Source organism: Phalacrocorax aristotelis, chromosome W (genome assembly GCF_949628215.1).
Source record: "Phalacrocorax aristotelis chromosome W, bGulAri2.1, whole genome shotgun sequence".
Taxonomy (NCBI): domain Eukaryota; kingdom Metazoa; phylum Chordata; class Aves; order Suliformes; family Phalacrocoracidae; genus Phalacrocorax; species Phalacrocorax aristotelis.
This window is the reverse complement of record NC_134310.1, coordinates 1,607,877-1,625,736: the sequence shown is the minus strand read 5'-3', so window position 1 is coordinate 1,625,736 and position 17,860 is coordinate 1,607,877. Positions and strand designations below refer to the sequence as shown.

General features: G+C 47.3%; 1 protein-coding gene across 26 annotated transcripts in view; it reads right to left on the bottom strand.

The window, feature by feature from the left end:
- TCF4 (transcription factor 4) overlaps positions 1 to 15,371 on the bottom strand; it is a 240,176-nt gene extending 224,805 nt beyond the window's left edge. For 7 of the 26 annotated variants that reach the window (XM_075077563.1, XM_075077564.1, XM_075077570.1 and 4 more), the window contains exons 1-3: positions 13,929 to 14,068; positions 12,924 to 13,015; positions 11,063 to 11,135 (exon numbers count right to left, since the gene is read on the bottom strand). In XM_075077563.1, coding sequence (XP_074933664.1) covers positions 11,063 to 11,135; positions 12,924 to 13,015; positions 13,929 to 14,034 — 271 coding nt within the window. In that variant the 5' untranslated portion in view covers positions 14,035 to 14,068. Of the gene's footprint in view, positions 1 to 11,062; positions 11,136 to 11,747; positions 11,940 to 12,923; positions 13,016 to 13,617; positions 13,639 to 13,928; positions 14,071 to 14,675; positions 14,847 to 15,271 lie in introns of those variants that run through there. The other 19 variants (XM_075077550.1, XM_075077552.1, XM_075077549.1 and 16 more) reach the window with 11 other exon arrangements.
- Between the last annotated feature and the right edge of the window lie 2,489 nt (positions 15,372 to 17,860).

The window sequence follows — 17,860 nt, the reverse complement described above, 5'->3', positions numbered from 1 at the left end:
CTAATAAGCTAGTTCATAAATTAAAGGCTCTAATTTGTGGTGTTTACAAAATATCTAATTTTAGGAACATGAATTTTCCTCTGTTTATACAGCAAGACACAGTATTTCCTAAGTAAGTAAATCTTTCCACAGAGTATAAAATCAACAAAGCGATTAGACACAGAAAACAAAAGTTAAGCAATGCATTTGCTAACAACTCTGGTCCTGCAGAATAAAGCATTATCTAGTTTCTAATCAGGACTTAACACATAGTTTTTCCCACAGGACTGTACGGACAAAATACCGTTAACAAAGCTGGCTTAGCAAAGCCCAGGTTAGCACACAGAACCCACGCGGTCCCGAGCAATACAAGTTTAAGGCAAACCAAACCCAACTGCTCTGGCAGCAGGCAACAACCAGAAGCTGCCGCCAGTTAGTCCCAGCACGGGAAGATCAATTTGTACTGTCTGACTAGACAAGCTGCATCGGTGGTGTAGGAGCAAAAGGCAAGCATGCCCGACAGGTTACAGTGACATCAGGAATCGCAGAACATGTCATCTATTTGTATTTATACCATCAGAAAAAAATATATTCCAAATATTTGCTTCCATTTGTCCTTCAACCCTCTACCACAAATATTCAGATGCCTCTGAAAAAGTATCCTAGGGCTGAAAATTAAAATAAGGTTTCAGAGTCAGATGAAGCCACAGCACAGAATTTGGTACTATTTCTCGTGGAGAGGACATTCACAACCTCAGGCTGACTACACAGCATCCGTTGCAAAGCAGCAGATTTCAGAAAGGCTACGTCAGATAAGGCTTGTCTAAATTTCAAGTAGATGCGATTCATGCTATCTGAAATGCTGCCTGAATGAGGTTTTGCAGTATCGTTAAGTCCCGAGAGTCCAAATCGTCTCCCCCATGCACAGCCCAAGCAAAGGAGTGAACCCTGGAGAAGCAGGAGGGGCAAAGAGCCAGGATCCTCCTGCACACACGGCAGGGTGAGCTTCGGGGCGAAGCCGGGACCCGCTACGATGGTCTCACGGCTGCAAAACTTAATCAAGCTATTAGGCCACTTTCTTTCCTTTCAGTAGGTCTGATGGTGAATCTGCCTTATCACGAACGCAGCAGTCTCCTCCCTGCCCTTCTCTCCAAATATCTGCAGCATTGGAACAGTTGCAAGGCCTAATGGGCAGCAGTCATCCAAGGATAAGGAGCGTTTGTTCCTAACGCAACGCACCTCGCGCAGCACAGCACTGAGTATCTACTCCCCATTTCAGGATCAGCTATGTGTAGTCCCCATAATTAAGTACGTAGATCTATAAGGAGCTAAAAATAATAGTTATTTCTGCATTATAACCGTACACACAAGCTTTGCTGCTGTCACTTCTCCCTTTAACGAGAATCCCCTCCAAAACGAGGAAACCCGTGCTGCACCCTGCGGAACCGCCAGCAGAGGTGGACCATGCATCATCGCATGGAAGTCCACCCAAGCAGCCCCGCGGTACCGGCATTACAGAGACGATGTCCCAGCCTCAGCCCTGCACGCCTTGGTTTCAAGAATTCTGAAGAAACTCTCTTTTGCGTAGTTTCATCGGGCACCGAGATTTCAGCCTCTCCTCTGTCAGATCTCGCCGTCGTTTCCCATCGGACCTGCGCCCAAGGGACAGCGCCAGATCCCCAGAGAGAGACAGGCAAGGGACGGGTCACAGGGAGGAGCGCTGCACGTCGTATTAGAGTTTGGGGAATTTACCGGGGTTTGTCGTGTTTGCAGAGAACAACTTGCTTCCGGGCTGAAAGTCTGTATGCCAGCCTTCAGCCGAGTTCAAACGCCCAGAGCCAAGTCACAAACTTATCAGAAAGGTTTGTAATGGAAATGCTGACAGACCCTTAAGTCTAGTGGCACTGGCAGGTGCTCCCACAATACAGACCATAATTCAATCAAGCTTTCGGCTGACGTCACGAAGCACAAAACAACTCAAATGCTTTATGAACAGTACCAGAACCCCCGAGATTCAATTACAGTCTTGATATTCGATCAGGAGTCGTACTTAGCTGTTTTTAATATAACGAAACCTTTGTACCAGTTATTTATCAAATAGGTCAATCATATTTAAATGTACAGTCTGAGGAAAAAGGGGATCGTGCCACGTTACCCTGACAATCCCAAACCTTCAGGGAGAGGACAGGCTTTTATTCAAGACAAACAGCACCAGGAGAGAGTCTAATTTTGATATACTACAGAACAAAAAGAACTGAATCCCTGTTTTCTTAGGGATTACACATATGCCTAAGAATTAATTCAGCTATTTCCTTTTTTTTTTTCCATTTTTGGACCCCTAGAATTATCCTGACGGAGGTACTGATCACTGCATAGTGTGTGTAATACGCAATAGGTTGTTTTGTTTTTTTCTAAAATAAACTTTGCTGGAACCCACGGCCCTGAAAGGATCTGCTGTAATGGTACAACCCCAAAAGGTAAAATCTCGTTTCAAGCCTCCCTGGTTCTGCACTCTTACGAATGAAGCACCGTCCAGGGAAGAACCCCTTCTGCATGGGGCTGAGAGGTCACCTTCTGTACACGTACAAGGAAGCAGGGTGCCGTATACACAGAGGCGATGGAGCAGGGTGCCCTATAGACACACACATACGACGAAGCGGGGTGCCAAGGGCGGCACTGGCAACGGGAAGCGTGTTACAGGGCAGGAAGGGCCGGAGCTGCTGGGAAGGCTGCCGGCAGCGTGCCGGCTCGCAGGCAGCGGATGACAGCCTGCCGTTGCTCGCAGGGCCCGAAGCAAGAGCGACTTCGCCTCTCCCAGCAGCCGGAGAGCGCGAGCGCCTCGGCTCCTCTGCCCCTGCCTCGCCACGGCGCGGGCGCCCACGCCAGGGCTGCCGGCGTCCCTTCCTGCGGTGGCGACGGATGCGCTGCTGCAGATTCCGAGTAAAACCCTGAAGAGAGCAAATGAAGCCCAGATGCCAGGTGCACCAGAGCCAGCTGAAAATATGAGCGGGCTTTCGGTGAGGAGAGGACCAAGCGGCTGGCGAACACGCCAGTGCAGCGCCCAGCATCCCTCCCCGGTACCCCGCTGAGAGAGCGGAGCAGAAGGCTCTGCCAAGTGCCGGATACATCATCTTAACCTCGGAAGCCTTTTCACCAGGTGAAAAGAAAATCATTATATTCAACAAATCAAGTCTTAGGGGACTAGACAAATTCCACAAGAGTACTCTGCAAATACAGCAGCGCGTGTGAAGCGTTGTTTCCAAAATAGATCAATACCCAGCACGGACAACAATAGATTGCAGCTACGTATTGTCATTACTACCAATAGTAGTCTTGAAAGGCATCGTTAAACGGTGACTGTCACAATAGCTCTCACGCGAACAATGCTGTTACTGCACCTCCACATCCAATACTTTCTCACTGCTCTGAAATCCACCAAGATAAACCCATTTTTAAATACACCTGGTGGTTTGATATGCAGATCAACTGCACTAGAGTTTACCTTGGCAGAAAGAGTAAACATGCCAACCTTTCTCAGCACTCTTCCCATTTCTGTAAGTTTGCTAAGGAAAGAAATTACACAACCGCCTTTGAAAACATTAGAAAAATTATCGAAGAATTTGGGCAATGCCGCCCCTGTGCTTTGCCGAGAAGCGCCAGGCAGAAAGCTTTCACTGCAAACAGGTTAAAGAAGAAAATTTAGCGCGCTAGTGTCACAAGACCGCGGATCTGCGGCCAGGCGCCAGCCCCAAAGCCACAGGTTTGAAAAACTCTGAACGGCACAAATGGTAGAAGGCAGATTTCGGCCTTTGGGCTAGATCCCACGCGGCACACGATACCTCCCAGACGACAAAAAGTGTGGAGGCCCCTCAACATCTCATTGCCTCAGACTGACGGGCAGCATCAGCTGCATAAAGGCAGACAAGGAAATCTGGTAGTGACTTTTACTCAGCAGTGAATAGTACAGAATAAATAACACCAAATTAAATTATTCAAGGGACTCGTTTTAACCATTGTTATTCCTCCCGTCTTCCCAGGTGGAAGAGGAACTCCGTGGACTATCTACAGCCACTGGCAGATGGTACATACTCTTACATGTATATTAATTTTATATGCCTACATCTTCAGCAGGACATGTAAAACATTCCCAGGCGATGCCAGCTCTTCTCTCTGATGACCGCACGGCGAGCTAACTTGAACTAGAAATTTGACTGAGCAACAACGGTGTGATCTGGCCGGGGGGACCCGGCTCACCTGGCCTTCGACAGCCAGAACATGGCGAGCAACACCTCGGCCAAGCCCTAGGTCCTTCGGTGGAGAGCAGGAGTCGCCGGCAAACGATTCCCAGCGCTGATCTGAAACGCCCTGGGGCAATCTCTCCTCTGCCAGCTATGAGGAGCCCTAGGAGATGTCGGCACCTGACTTTCGTAAGGCTGCAATTCATAAGCTTCAAAACCATAGGGTGCCTCCGATTCAGGACAGAAAAAAAATAATTTCCACTTCTTGAAACGCAATTTCTATCCCTTTTTAGTCCTACTTTGATTATGGCTACTGCCCTGGTATCATTTATCCGGAAAAATTTTGATAAAAGATCTTTAAGCCATTATAAACACATAGCCTGTTCCTTATTAAACAATTGCAGATCTGTTATCTTGGCTTATGGGAACTGATCTAAATAACATCATGATATCAAACACTGAAAACCACAGGCCTGAGGCCACCGGGGCTCTACTCTTTTTCTGGGCCTTGCAAAGACACGATTTTCCAGATACAGAATGTAGTTTACCATTAGAAGTAAATGTTTCATCTGTAAAGCTTACAAAATGACGTTGTTTATCATAGCCGATGGAAAAAAAAAAAAAAAGAAAAAAAAGAATAACTTTAAACTCAAAACAAAACTGTTTATATGACAGCTTTTAGTGCTCCACGATTCTGTGCATTTGAGAGAGATTCAAGCAATTACCAGCATAAACTTTCATTACATAGTTCTATTATATATGTTTATGTGACTTAGTTGTTCATCTGTTATTTAAGTGATATCCTCATTACAATAGCACGGTAAAGATATTTGCTGATCTTGTCAAAAAATGTCAAGCAGTTCATTCGCAACATTCCTGGGATCCCAAAGTGTGGGCTTAAATCCTTTTACTTACTGGGTAAGTAAAATATCAAAGCAATTCCAAAATTCAGTAACGGTTTAAATCCTGGGGTGGGGGGAGGAAATAAATACATTCAATCACATGTTCTTTCTGCGGTAGCCAAAAAATAAGTGTAAGTGGTGAAAGATTAAAATTTGTGTGACCTGGTGTTCACAAGATGCACAGGCTGACAATTATTTGTGCCTCTTTAACGTTTCTTGGGAATTCAGTCAATGGGAGCTGCATTTGCCTATGACAAAAATCAATATGAATTTGGGAGTGGCACCAGTACAAACCTAATGGGAAGAAGCCAAATTGTACCTCACACGCTCCCAAATGCCTTTTTTCCCCGCATCCCCTACTGAACACGTTAGACAAGCTTTGTACTCCTACTTAATTCCAAGTCAGACCTAAGTTCACTGGTTTAACAGATACACTTTGTTCGCAGATACCTCGTATCCACTGAATAATCTACAACATTATTTCTGTTACTGCTAAATTTGGCAATGGCAAGCACAAACGTCTCCTCCAAGTGACATTTGGCTGGGTCTGGCCCCCAAGCATTTCAGTCTCTCAGACAGCTAATGCGTATGTTTTTGAATTATTAAATATATTCAGGAGCCTTGACAAGGTAGACACGCAATGATTATGACAAAAAGTATTTAAAAAAAAGAAAGCTACAGTATCCAACAGGCACGACTGCACTGTTTCAGATATGATTCGCTTAGATGAGAGCCAACGCAACCTTTCTGCACAGTATTTGTTTAGACCCTCTTCCATTTAACAAGGCTAGTTTTCTTCCAACATCAGAAATCAAGGGGATTCGTGGGTTTTTTTTCTTTTCTCCTTTTTTTTTTTTTCCTTTAATTACCGAGATAGGACCTTAGCTTCCAGATTTAAATATACACGAGTGATTGTAGGTGGCTGCATCTCTGGATCGTCCTCTGCAGGATTGCCACTGCGAGCAAGATACAGACTCAGAAGTAACCTCTCTTCTTTGCAACTAAATATTTAGCTCCTCCAAGTATGCACCACGGTGTCTCAGGCCAATTCAAATACCGTAGCGTGGGTCTTTTTTCTGCCCCCACGGAACGCTCTTTAATAGGACTCGGAGGGGAGGAGGATCGAACGCTCCACAAGTAAACATAGCTGGAAGGATGGGAGGTAACTAGCATTCTTCGTCTTCTTAATCATAATTACGAAACATTAGGGGTGAAAAATATGGAAGCAGTTGCCTTTGTGTATCTACACAGCTGAAGCCTCAAGTATTTTTTTAACAAGCACAACAGGAGCTGAGTACTGCAACGCGGAGCCGGGGCCGGCGGCGGCAGAGCCGGACCGGGCGAGGGGCCGGGGCGCGGAGGTGCCGTGCCCTGCGCACCCGCGCGCCGCAGACCTGGAATGGCACCTGGCCAGCGGAGGGACGTGGTGCAACACGCGAGCAAAGCCAACACCCAAATTCAGTCCTAATTTTCTGTGTTTTCTGACATGTACCATTACCAGCGTGGGCTACCCCTCAGAGCCACCCATGGCACCGCGATAGCCACGTACCTACTACACCCCCTTCCCCATTAAAAGTACTTTTCTGATCCATATGCTTACAATTTCTCATGGTTTTGGTTTGGGTTTTTTGTTTCTTTGTCGTTTTTTGTTTTGGTTTTTTTTGTTGTGTTTGGGTTTTTCTTTTTTTGCTTTTGAGTGGCAATTCTGCATTATAACCCCTAAAATAAATCACATTCTTCCAAAACCCTCCCTGGTAAAGGGTCTATCCTTCCCTAGCACACAAACAGGTTATTCCTACTGATGCTTAACAGGACCTATGCACGTGCCCTGAGGTGTGCCTAACCTGAGCAGCAACCAAAACGTTTTCACCATAAAGACTGAATTTAATTCAGGTTTTCTGATAATCCACCAATAATAGCAAAATCATGCACCTTCCCCAGAAGGCCAAGCTCCAAAAACGAACTGTACTTAAAAAACCCCTATATTTGGTTATAATTTACTCACAGGCACATCCAAAGTAACAAAAGGACTTCAAAACCAAGCTCAGTTTGTGATTTCCTAGTTAAAGATGTATTCATTTGTAATCGCTGCCATTCCAATGCAGGACAAGCCCTAACCAAACTAATGGCAAAATTAAGAGCAAGCCTTTAAATCCTTTAAACTGACTTTGCTTTATTCCGTGATGTCTGCGCTAGCACAGATTTTTACATTTTTCTCTGTGTGTGCAATAGGAACGGCCAATCATAAGAATTCAGTTATTTTGCTGCTACTCACACCCACACAATATTCAAACATATACATAGTGGGCAATCTAGAACAGATGCTTGAAAACTTAGGTAAAATTAAATACTTAAAATAGAAGAAGCAGAAATTGAACGCAATCAGGAAGATGTGGGCTTTGATTAACGGTTCAAAAACTGAAATACGCCGAATGTGACAGACCTAGCAAATTCTTCAGCACCACAATTGTTGAAAAACTGCTTCAAAATCCCTTCCCAAAACCGAGCAGCAGCGGCCATCATCTTCCCCTTATTTTACAATAGCTTGCACTTAGATGATGACAAATGCTTACGCTGCGGAAGCTAAGGTAAACTATTCAGTAAATTTTAGAAGATCCGGGAAAATTAATTTTATTTTGGCAACTGTCCTAAAAAAAGGGGGGGTGGGGGGGAGGGGAAGAAGAAAAACAAAAGAAAAACACAGTTTCATTCTAGTGGATGTGTATTGTTCAATTTAAGTAACAGGTATTAAATCACTTTACAAATACAATATAAATTTGAGGTAACTCCAGGGGAGTTTTCTTAAAAATAATTTCAGTCTTCACCAATTCTCCCTGTTAAGGTCAGAGTCTCTAAACCAGCATGGCTGAATTGTTTTAGTGCTCTCTGCTGAACACCTGCAAACATCAAACAAAAACTCCTGGTCCTTTACTGGGTTGACAAAAGCCTTTCATGTGAAAAATGCTCCATGGGAATGTCACGGCTGTGGCTCAGGTTACATTCCTTTCTCCCTTGCAGCCCTCACCATTTCTTAACATGGTAAGAAGCCATGTTTGTGAAATTAAAGATTAAAAGGAAATGTGGCTTCACTTTATTTTCATTCACACGTTACAAATCACAATAGAGCATCATATATTAGATGAGTAAAAAGCCGTTAAGACGACTTTAAGCATAAAATATCACCACACTTCCTAAAGTACAGTTAGTTTCACTTCACTGCTTGGGATTACTTTTCTCTGGGGTCTTTCCCCCCACCCACCCCCTTTTCCCTCCCCCCGTAAGGGAAGTTTCGGGTTAATGCAGAGGAATGACATCTGTGGTTCCCCGTCTCAGTAAATATCATTTTTAAAAGAGGACCATTAAGAGAAGGTCAGCTCAAACTTCAGAGGAGCATCTGTCCAGGAGGAAGAACAGGCTGCATTCGGATCGCTAAACTTCCGTATTATCAATATGCATAATTAGAATGACAAACTGTGTTCAGATGTTATTAATGGCGCTAGCTTTAATCCTTCCATACAGTTACAGAACGCATCCCTTGAAGCAGTTGTCTGGGCGCTATCATACCAAATCTGAATTTCTCGAGTCCTGGCTCATTACACCACCGCAGACCACGCACTCTCAAGACGCAAGACTCTGGCACGCGGCTAGCTGGCCAGCAAGAGCCCAGGGAAACAATAGCCACGCTTCTCCTGCGTGCAACTGTCTCTCCAGGCCACGCATCCACCCTCGCGCCGAGTGCCAGCGAGGGGCAATTCGCCCGTACCCAGATTCTGACAACTTTCTTGAAATCACCGATTGCTCGCTACGAAACTCCCTGCCTAATAACCGAGCAACACGGTATTGACGTAGTAAATCCAAAATGATTTTCCCTTGGAAGAGTGTACCCTGTGCTGTGTGCCATTGTGCAAACAACCTACCAACATACAGCGCACGTCCCTTTATCAGGCAGGGTACTTCATCCTCCACCAGCAGAGACCGGTGTATTCAAGCATTTACATGGTGTCACAGCGTGGGAGAGTTCAGGTGCTATTTTAAATAGTCTGTATCTTAATATTACTAACTGACTTCAGCTCATTAAATTATTTGTATGTCTAAAATGATGCATCGAAGTTACTTCACTGCTTTCAGATTTAGAGACAATAAAACCCAAGACAACCCCTCGATTTCAGTCACTGTTCAGATCTGCTATCCTGTGGCATTTCTGATCAAAATGATTTCACAGATGAGGTTTACGATGTATTTACTAAATATAACTATCTAGTCAACTGCCCTTAGACCAAGCGTTAGCTGCTGCACTGCCTGGTGTATAAGCATGACAAATTGATTTGTCCGGCACAAACACTCTTCGCCTCTCTCCAGTGAAAACAAATATAGTGAATATTATGCATTCGGTTAAAGCAGTGATTAAAATTACGTAATTCAGAAAATGGCAAAAAAACAGGATTGAAATCTCTAGCTGGTGAGACACAAGGCAAATTACGTTTGGAAAGTTATTCCAACCTGACAGCAAAATTCTCCAAGTCACTACATTCATAATATAACCAGATTTGTGAAGACAAAACAAAAGCATGTGATTATTTTGGAAGTCTGGATAGAATATAATTCACAGAAGGAGTGCTTAATAACCGTAGGCGGCATTTGATCTAGGATCTCCAAAATGTGCATTACAGACTACCTTCGAAGGAGGAAGTCCTTCCTCGGAAATAAAGTTAGCTGAGGTACTAGTGCATTTAATAAAAATGGCTATGCTGAATGCACAGAAGAGGTTCCTTTAACTGAGGGCAAACTGCAAATACCAGGCACGAAACCATAGGCAATGACGTGTTTATATCTAGATATCCACTGGCAGTTTGCAGCGAGGACCTGTCCAAATTTACCATCTGATTTAGAACAGCACTCTGTGTATAACAATACTACGTACAGTGTGTTGGTATGTGTAACTGCCTGTGCTTTTTAAGACACTGCAACTCTCTACCCGGAGATGTATTTGTGTCCTGTCCAAAACACCACATCCGCAAGGCAGGGAACCCTCTTAAACGAACTCAACACAAGAGTAAGGAAATTTCAAAAGCCTAAGTATCTTTGCTAGTTTTACTTCTAATTTGTCAGGCATATAAAAGCCTCTATATAAAACTTTAGTTGCCAGACAATTATTGTACACATATGTTCTACCGCAAAGAGCTCCGGTATTTCTTTTGTCATCAAACAGGACTCCTGCTTTTATGGAACGCAGAAGTTGCCCATCTAGTGCTACTACAACCAAATAAACAAAGATACAAACAAACAAATCCTCCAGTCAAGTCTCAGGGACTCTTCAAAAGCAGTCAAATATTTAGAAAGAAAACGCCCTGATTTCCACCAGGAAAAGAAACTAGCCTCGAGATTTTAATTCACCGAAAAAACATTCCATCAGCAAGCAGTGATCTCTAACAGTACAGAGTTCTTTTCCCGGAAGAGCTCGGTGTTTATGCTCAGATACTTGCCCAGTTATTTATTTAATTTAAGCAGCCTTCAGCTCTTATTCACAAAAATCAATCCTCACGCAAGCAGCTTTGATTGTCATTTCTGACGTACAAAAGAGAGCACCTGAAATTGCAAATAAAAATCTCCAAGGCTCGATTTAAAAAAGATAAAGATTTAAACTAGCTCACCTTGAACAATTATACAGAGAAGGTGGTTAGGGTTGGGTTTTTTTTAAAAAAAACAAACAAACAAAAAAAAAAAACAAAACAAAAAAAAAAACCACATAAATGTTTGGAAATACTGCGAAAATGCCCCCGTCTCATGGAAATAATAACAATAGCCAGCGCTTAGGAATAATTCTGCTCAAATCTGAATGAATCTGCTCCCCAGAAGAGATTACCACAGCCACAACAAAGGTAATGCCTATGGATAAATAACTAACAGCATTTTAACTACAGAGGAAAGAAAAATTTTACATACTTGAGCCAGTAAAATGTCCACTTGCCAAGGAAGTTGGTCCATTTTTCCCACTGCTCACAGGAGGTGAAAACATCTAAAAAAAACAAAGAGGCATTACTACTGGAAAACAAGAGATTCCCGAGTCCACTGTTAGGCAAAAGTTCCTTCCACGTTCGCTGTGAACTACGTTAATAGTTTGTCTACCGCGAAGCATCATCCCCCACAGACCTGAAAACGAGTCAATATTTCTTACAGCCCCCACCAGCCCCTCGCCACCATCATCACATTTTTATTAGGCTCATTAGCTCCCCAAGCAATATTCGCTTCCCGAAGAGTTTGAGCAATCCCGGTCCCCAGCAGCGCTCTCCAGGCTGGGAAGCGGGGCTCGCTCCCCTCTCCAACTCTCACGCTGACAAAGGCGAAAAAAGTTTTTTTGTTGTTGAAACCTTGGCCATAAATGTAGCAACGTCCATTTCCATCCCGCTTTAGGATTTGCCTGTCATATGTGAACCCAAATAATAATAACGCAAAGTGCCACCTGCCCTAAATTCTCATTTCGTCTCTAACACGAGAGCAATTTGAAGGCAGGCTCTCTCCCTCTCCCCCTCTCGCTCCCTCTCTCTCGCTCCCTCTCTCTCTCCCCAGCATTTATTTCGACCCTAATTGGTTTCTCTCTTCTTCGACGTGTCTAGTGGATAATACGCACCTTCCCTGAGTCAGAGCCTGCAAAAAGCGAAGGAACAAATGGAAAAAGTGCAACAAGCAAAGAGGGGGCTGCGAAGCTGCCTCAGGCTACGTTTCCTGGCCAAACTTCCCCAAGCCATTCCTCCAAAGCAAAGTCTGGGGCGGCAGCAGCAGCAGCAGCAGCACCGCCAGCCCGAAGCAGCCTCATCTACGCGGCGAGGTGCGGGGGGGGGGGGTGGGGGGGGGGCGGGGGGGTGTCAGGTTTTTGCGGGGTGTTGCTGGGCTTTAGGAACAGCCACGCATCTCCCAGCAAAGCGATTCTCCCCTTAAATAAATAAATAACTGGATAGATAGATAGCCCTGACATATTGGGGGGAAGGGAGGGGATGGGGAGAGGAAGGAAGGGGCTGGGAGGGGGAGGGGGAGCCTGACAAAACTAGACAAGTGCACACGTCCGGATTAACGTTTGGCCTCCAAACCAGCCCGGCCGGGAGCAGCCCAAAGGGACAAAAAGTACTTTTTTCTTTTTTTTTTTTTTTTTCCCTCCCGTTTCTTTTTTTTTTTTCCCTTTAAAAAAAAAGCACCATCTAGCTGAGGCGGGGGGGGGGGGGGGGGGGGCTTCGGAAAAAGACTGGAGCAGTTTTAATGACAGCAGAAGCCATACGAGATTTCAGTGAAAACTTTAAACTAAGACAGTCGTGGATTTCTTTGCACTTTCCACGTGCCAAAAAACCGAAACAAGGGAAGAACTGAAAACAGAATATAAGCAACTAGTTAGCAATTAATTAGTTCGCGTGCCAACAACGCTATAAAACGTAAAGCACGATAAAAGTGCTAGATATTAACTACTGATGAGAAATGTTCGGCTTTAGGGGCGTCTCTTTTTGTACGAATTATTTTCGCCATCCAAGACATTCAAATAAGCTGTGAACGCGATTGCATCTCCCATCACATACAGTAAAAAATAATAAAAAGACTCTAATTTTTGGTTTTGTTTTTTTTTTTTAAGCAAAGATATTTACCACGGTTCTAGCTGCTGATTAAAAATTGCCCAATGCACTTAGATCGCAGTTTTGTTTTGGTTTTGTCGGTTTGGTTTTTTGGGTTTGGTTTTTTTTTTTTTTTTCAGTTTAGCAGATCAGCTAGAAGATATTTTTTTTTTTTACAGCTGTTGTTAATTTCCACCGTTGTTTCTTACCGCACTGAAATCCAGTAAATCACTCAGTTCTTTGTCCGTCCCTAAGGCAGCCATTCGCTGTTGGTGATGCATTTTAGCAAAATCACACAAACCTAGAAACATGGAAATAACCGCAATCAGAAACCCAGTCCCGAGCCTTGCAGGAAACACAGTCGGATTTTTCAAGGGGGGTGGGGGGGGGTCGGGGGGTGGGTAGTTGAGAAGAAGGGAGGGAAAAAAGATGGAGGGGCAGCAAAAACAACAACAACAAAAAAAAAAAAAAAAAAAAAGAAGAAGCGATGTTGTATTTCCAAAGAGGCGATCGAAACCGGGAACATCCACTCTAAACCCAAATCCGGAGGAGAAAAAAAAAGCCTCGCTGCCGGAGCATCATTTATGCAACAGGAGGTTCAGCGAGGAATGAATGAGGATCCCAGAGAGGAAACTACAGCCATCCGCTCCCAACTTTTTCCCTTCTCCTTCTTCCACGCAAAGTAGCGTTTAGAGGCAGAAACGGCAAACAGCGATGGGGGGAGCCGGGGGGGGGGGAAGGAGAGAAAAAAAACCCGAAGCCGCGAAGCGGCAGCTCGGGAGGCGGCGGGGGGGGGGGGGGGGGGGGGGGGGCGGGGGCGGCGGGGGAGCGCGGAGCAGCCGCGGACAATTAGCCCCGATCGCTAATTTGCGGGGGGGGGGGGGGGAGGGTAATAACAACGACCCGGGAGCGGCCGGGGCCTGCGCGCAGTCACCGGCGACGGGAGGGGTGGGGGGAGAGGGAAGGGGAGGGGGCGCGGAGCGGCGCCTAGCCCAGCGCCCGGCGCCCGGCCCAGCTGAGCCCGGCCCAGCTCGGCCCGGCCCGGCGGCCGCCGCCGCCGCCTCACCGCGGCCAGCGCCGCTTCCCCCCCCTTCCCGGGCTGAGCCGGGTCCCCCCCCCGCGCCGCCCCGGGCCCCCGCCGCCCCGAGCCGAGCCCCGCCGAGCTGAGCCGAGCCCAGGCGGGCCGGGCCCGCCGCCTCCCTAGGCTAGCCTACCCGCCGAGCATGGAGCCGCAGATACCGGGCAGCCGCCGACTCCCGCCCGCGCCGCACTTTTGCAGGGATTATACTTTAAATTTCCCCAGCTCGCGCACATACACATGGCAAAGCGAGTTTATACGAGGCTGCAAATACACGTGATGCGGAGACTTTGCCAAGAGGAACAATATTTTTTTTCCTCTCTTATTATCCAGTCCTTTTTTTTTTTTTTTTTTTAAAATTCTGCTTTGTTTTGGTTTGTTTGTGATCCCCCCCCGTGCCTACAGCTCCATTTCAAACCCGAGCTTTTCGATTTACGGAGAGCATTGCCGCAAACTTTGCAAAATCGGCCCTTTGACTCGCTTTACGCTCAAGTTTCTGGGGACGATGCCAGCCCCCCCCCCCCCCCCCCCCCCCAAGCATGTTATACTTTTTATTTTACATTTTGCCTTTGCAGGCCCGACACGCTCCACAAAAAACTAGTTCGACTTCATTTTCCGGTAGGAAATAAAGCAGCGAGTTTAGCGTTTGCACCTTGGTGTGTATCTCACACGTGTAATTACACCGTGTGTATATAACGTCTATTCAGACACACGAGCAATTCTGTGCGCGCACACACGCCGTGTGCTCTCTATTTGCATTTACACACCCAACAACTTGCAGCTCTTTTAAATAACACATTGGGATCGACAATTTAAAAAAAAAAAAATTAAAAAAAGAAAAAAAACACAGACAAGTTACTCTAACAGCAAATTGTAACTTTACCTTAAATGGCCACAAATATGTTCACAATATTCCAAGGGGGGAAAAAAAGGAACAAAAATTAAAAAAAAAAAAAAAAAAAAAAGAGAGAGGAATCTTCTGCCAAAGTGCTTTATTATCTCACACGTGTGTGACCCTCCAAAACCACGAAAAAGTACTGCAAGTGTCAGTCCTGCTCCGGGGTACTCCACAGCTTTACAGGCACCCTACACCTGGCTTTGTGGGATTTGGGGTTCCCGACCACCAAACGCCCGCCACCAGCTCCCCCACCCCGACAGCCGAGACGCCAGCCAGCCAAAAAAAAAAAAAAAAAAGAAAAAAATAAGAAAAAAAAAGGAAAAAAAAAATACAAAAAGAAAGGAAAAGAAAAAAGAAGGTCCGACAACTTTTCCCTCTATTGTTTTTACAAACACATGGTGACTGACACACTGCGAGCGCCGTGGCGGCCCGGGGACTTTCCCCTCTGTCCTTCCTTAAAAAAAAAAAAAAAAAAAAAAACCAAAAAAAAAAAAAAAAGGCGAAACCCCCAGAGCGAGCGCGGAGCCGCCCGTCCCAAACTTGTTCCAAGTTTACAGCGCTCTCCTCCTCCTCCTCCTCACCACCACGGCCTCCCCCGCGGAGACGCGGATAATAGCATCTTTCCCTGGAAGACACATCGCCAGCCGCTCACATCCGGGCAATGCCCGCCGCCTTATAAGCGCCGCCGCCGCCGCCGCCGCCGCTGCTCGCAGACAATGACGAGGGAGGGAGGGAGGAAGGCGGGCGGGACGGGCGGGAGGGCGAGTGACTGACTGACTGACTGACTGAGCGAGCGCGGGGCGACCAAGATGGAGGGGCCCGCTGCTGCCGGTGCCGCCGCCCCGCACCGCCGCCCGGCCCACGCGTTCCGCGGGAGCGCCCGGGGGCGGGCGGGGGGGGTGGTGGGAAGGAGGGCCCCCCTCCGCCGGGAGTGCGGGGGGGGGGGGTCCCGCACACCCCCACGCGCAGGAACGGGGGAGGCTGGGCTTGCTTTGGTTATGTGTTTTTATATCGAAGGGGATTGTGATGGCTCCCGGGAGGTAAAAGGCAAAACTGTGTGGGAAAGGGCAAAAGGAGCAAAAATGGGGAGTGGGAGGAAGGAGGCTGTGCAGGTGGGGGGAGGACGGGGTGGGTGGATGGAGAGAGGGAGGGCAGGGCCGAGGCCTGGAAGGGATCAGGAGGAATAACAAGTGGGGTGCTGCTCCGGCAGCTGGGCAGGAGAGCTCTGGACCCCTTTCCTTCCCTCCACTGCTTGCTCAAGAGACCCCCTGTGGTGTTCTTGCACCCACATTACTCTGCTGGGCCTAGAGGCAAACATATAAACCTAAAAGCAGTTCACAGAAAAGTAAGGTGCTGTCATTTTAAACCTTTTTGGAACCAGAGGGTACGAAGGCACCCGGGAATTGCTGTGGGACCCAGGAGGATGCCCTGGCCCACAGCCGGGATGGGAGGGCCATCAAGGGTGGGTACCGCAGGGCAAGCAGCACCCCAGTACCGTGCTGCTGTGTGGTGAAGGCTGCTGTCCCTGGGGCCCGGCTGGGGGTGCCGCCCACACATACACCCCCAATAGAACTTCCATCTTTCTACATCCCAGCCCTCATTTTCACTGATCTGTATCTTCCCTTGATCCTCTCCTGGACTGGAAAGCAACCTGTTTTGCACGATGCACCACGCACACGCTGCAGTATGCTCACAGATACTCTCAGATAAGGACATGGTCATTTTTACCCCATGGTGCAACGGTGAGAGACAGGCAGAAAGGATTTAAAAGGTAAGGGCCTTTCCAAAGGGCACAGGAGTTCAGACATACTGTGCCATACAAAGATACCTGATCACTCTTAACTGTGAAAATGTTGCCAGGTCAGCTCTGGTCCCCCCTCAGCAGTGCTCCAGCAGCTGGCTTCCCACTGACCGCCAGGCTATCGACATGGAGTATCCGCCATGTTGATGTGAACAAGGCCGTCTTTCAGCATGGCCTGAAAACCAAATGAGAAACAAGGCTGCTAAGATGGCTGCCCACAAGGCAGGTGCATTTGCCAGCATGGAGGGGGTCCCATGGCTGTGTTACACAGGATAACGGGATACCCAGTCTAGACGAGGGGCGAACTCCCTCTGCAGCTGGAGGCTGGGTTTGTTCCTGGAGTCACAACTGCTGATGCCCCACTCAATAGGCTCTTCCCTCAGGAGTACCCAAAGTCACCCGCACCCCCATTTCTCACATGAATTAATGGTTCAGGGAGAGTACTCACCTGCTCATTGCGCTTCTCACTGAGCCGTCAGCCCTCATGGAAGTCAAGCTGGAGTCCCAAAAAGCATCCATAACATCTTCTCCTGTTCCCAGTGGGTTCTGAACACAGCATCACATTTGGTGCCTCCAACAGCCCCTCCATCACATATTGCATACTGGTCCAGGAGGCCCTTCTCTGTACTTCTTCCTTCAGCACAAGTGGCCATAATTTTGCCTGTGCTGCACGTTACCAAGCACCCGTTTCAGAACAGCTGTTGTGCATCCTGCCTATAGGGAAGGAGGGCACAGATGTTCTCCTGGGAGGAGGTGGCACCCACTGCCACTAGGGCTCCGTCTTCTGCCCTGGCCGCAACGTTTGGAAGGAGGGACCTGGCACAGGCCCTGGCACAGGGTGTGAGAGCGTACAGGATGGGTGACACTGTGGGGGACATGTATTCAGAGCTGTAACCATCTCCACAGGTGTAAGTCATCCTGGCAATGCAGGCGCTAGAATGGTTTAGGCGCCAGAAGCCCAAGGCCCAGATAACGTGGCAGTCAGGATTTTGGCCTCAGGGGCCTGATGGGAACATTTAAGGAATAGCGTACACAGCCAGTATTACTGCTTTTAGCGTATTGGCTTCAATTTGTCTTTGACGACTGCCTCTGTGGCTGGAGTGCCGAGTTCAGTGAGGCTCTGAGGCTGGAACGGATCCTGAACAAAGCCACTGACCGCTGGGGCCGGCTGCGAGTTTCATCGCACTGCGTGCCGTAGCTGGTACTTCGAACACCTTGTAGCTGAAGAGCAGGTGCGGGAAAGCAGCAAGAGCAGCGTGCCCCACGAGGGGAGGCGGGCTGGGAGCTGTGGGCAACTGCAGGTTGCAGGGCGCAATCCCATGGCCCCGATGCAGGGGATGGCACAGAGCTCCGATGAAGGTGATGGGGC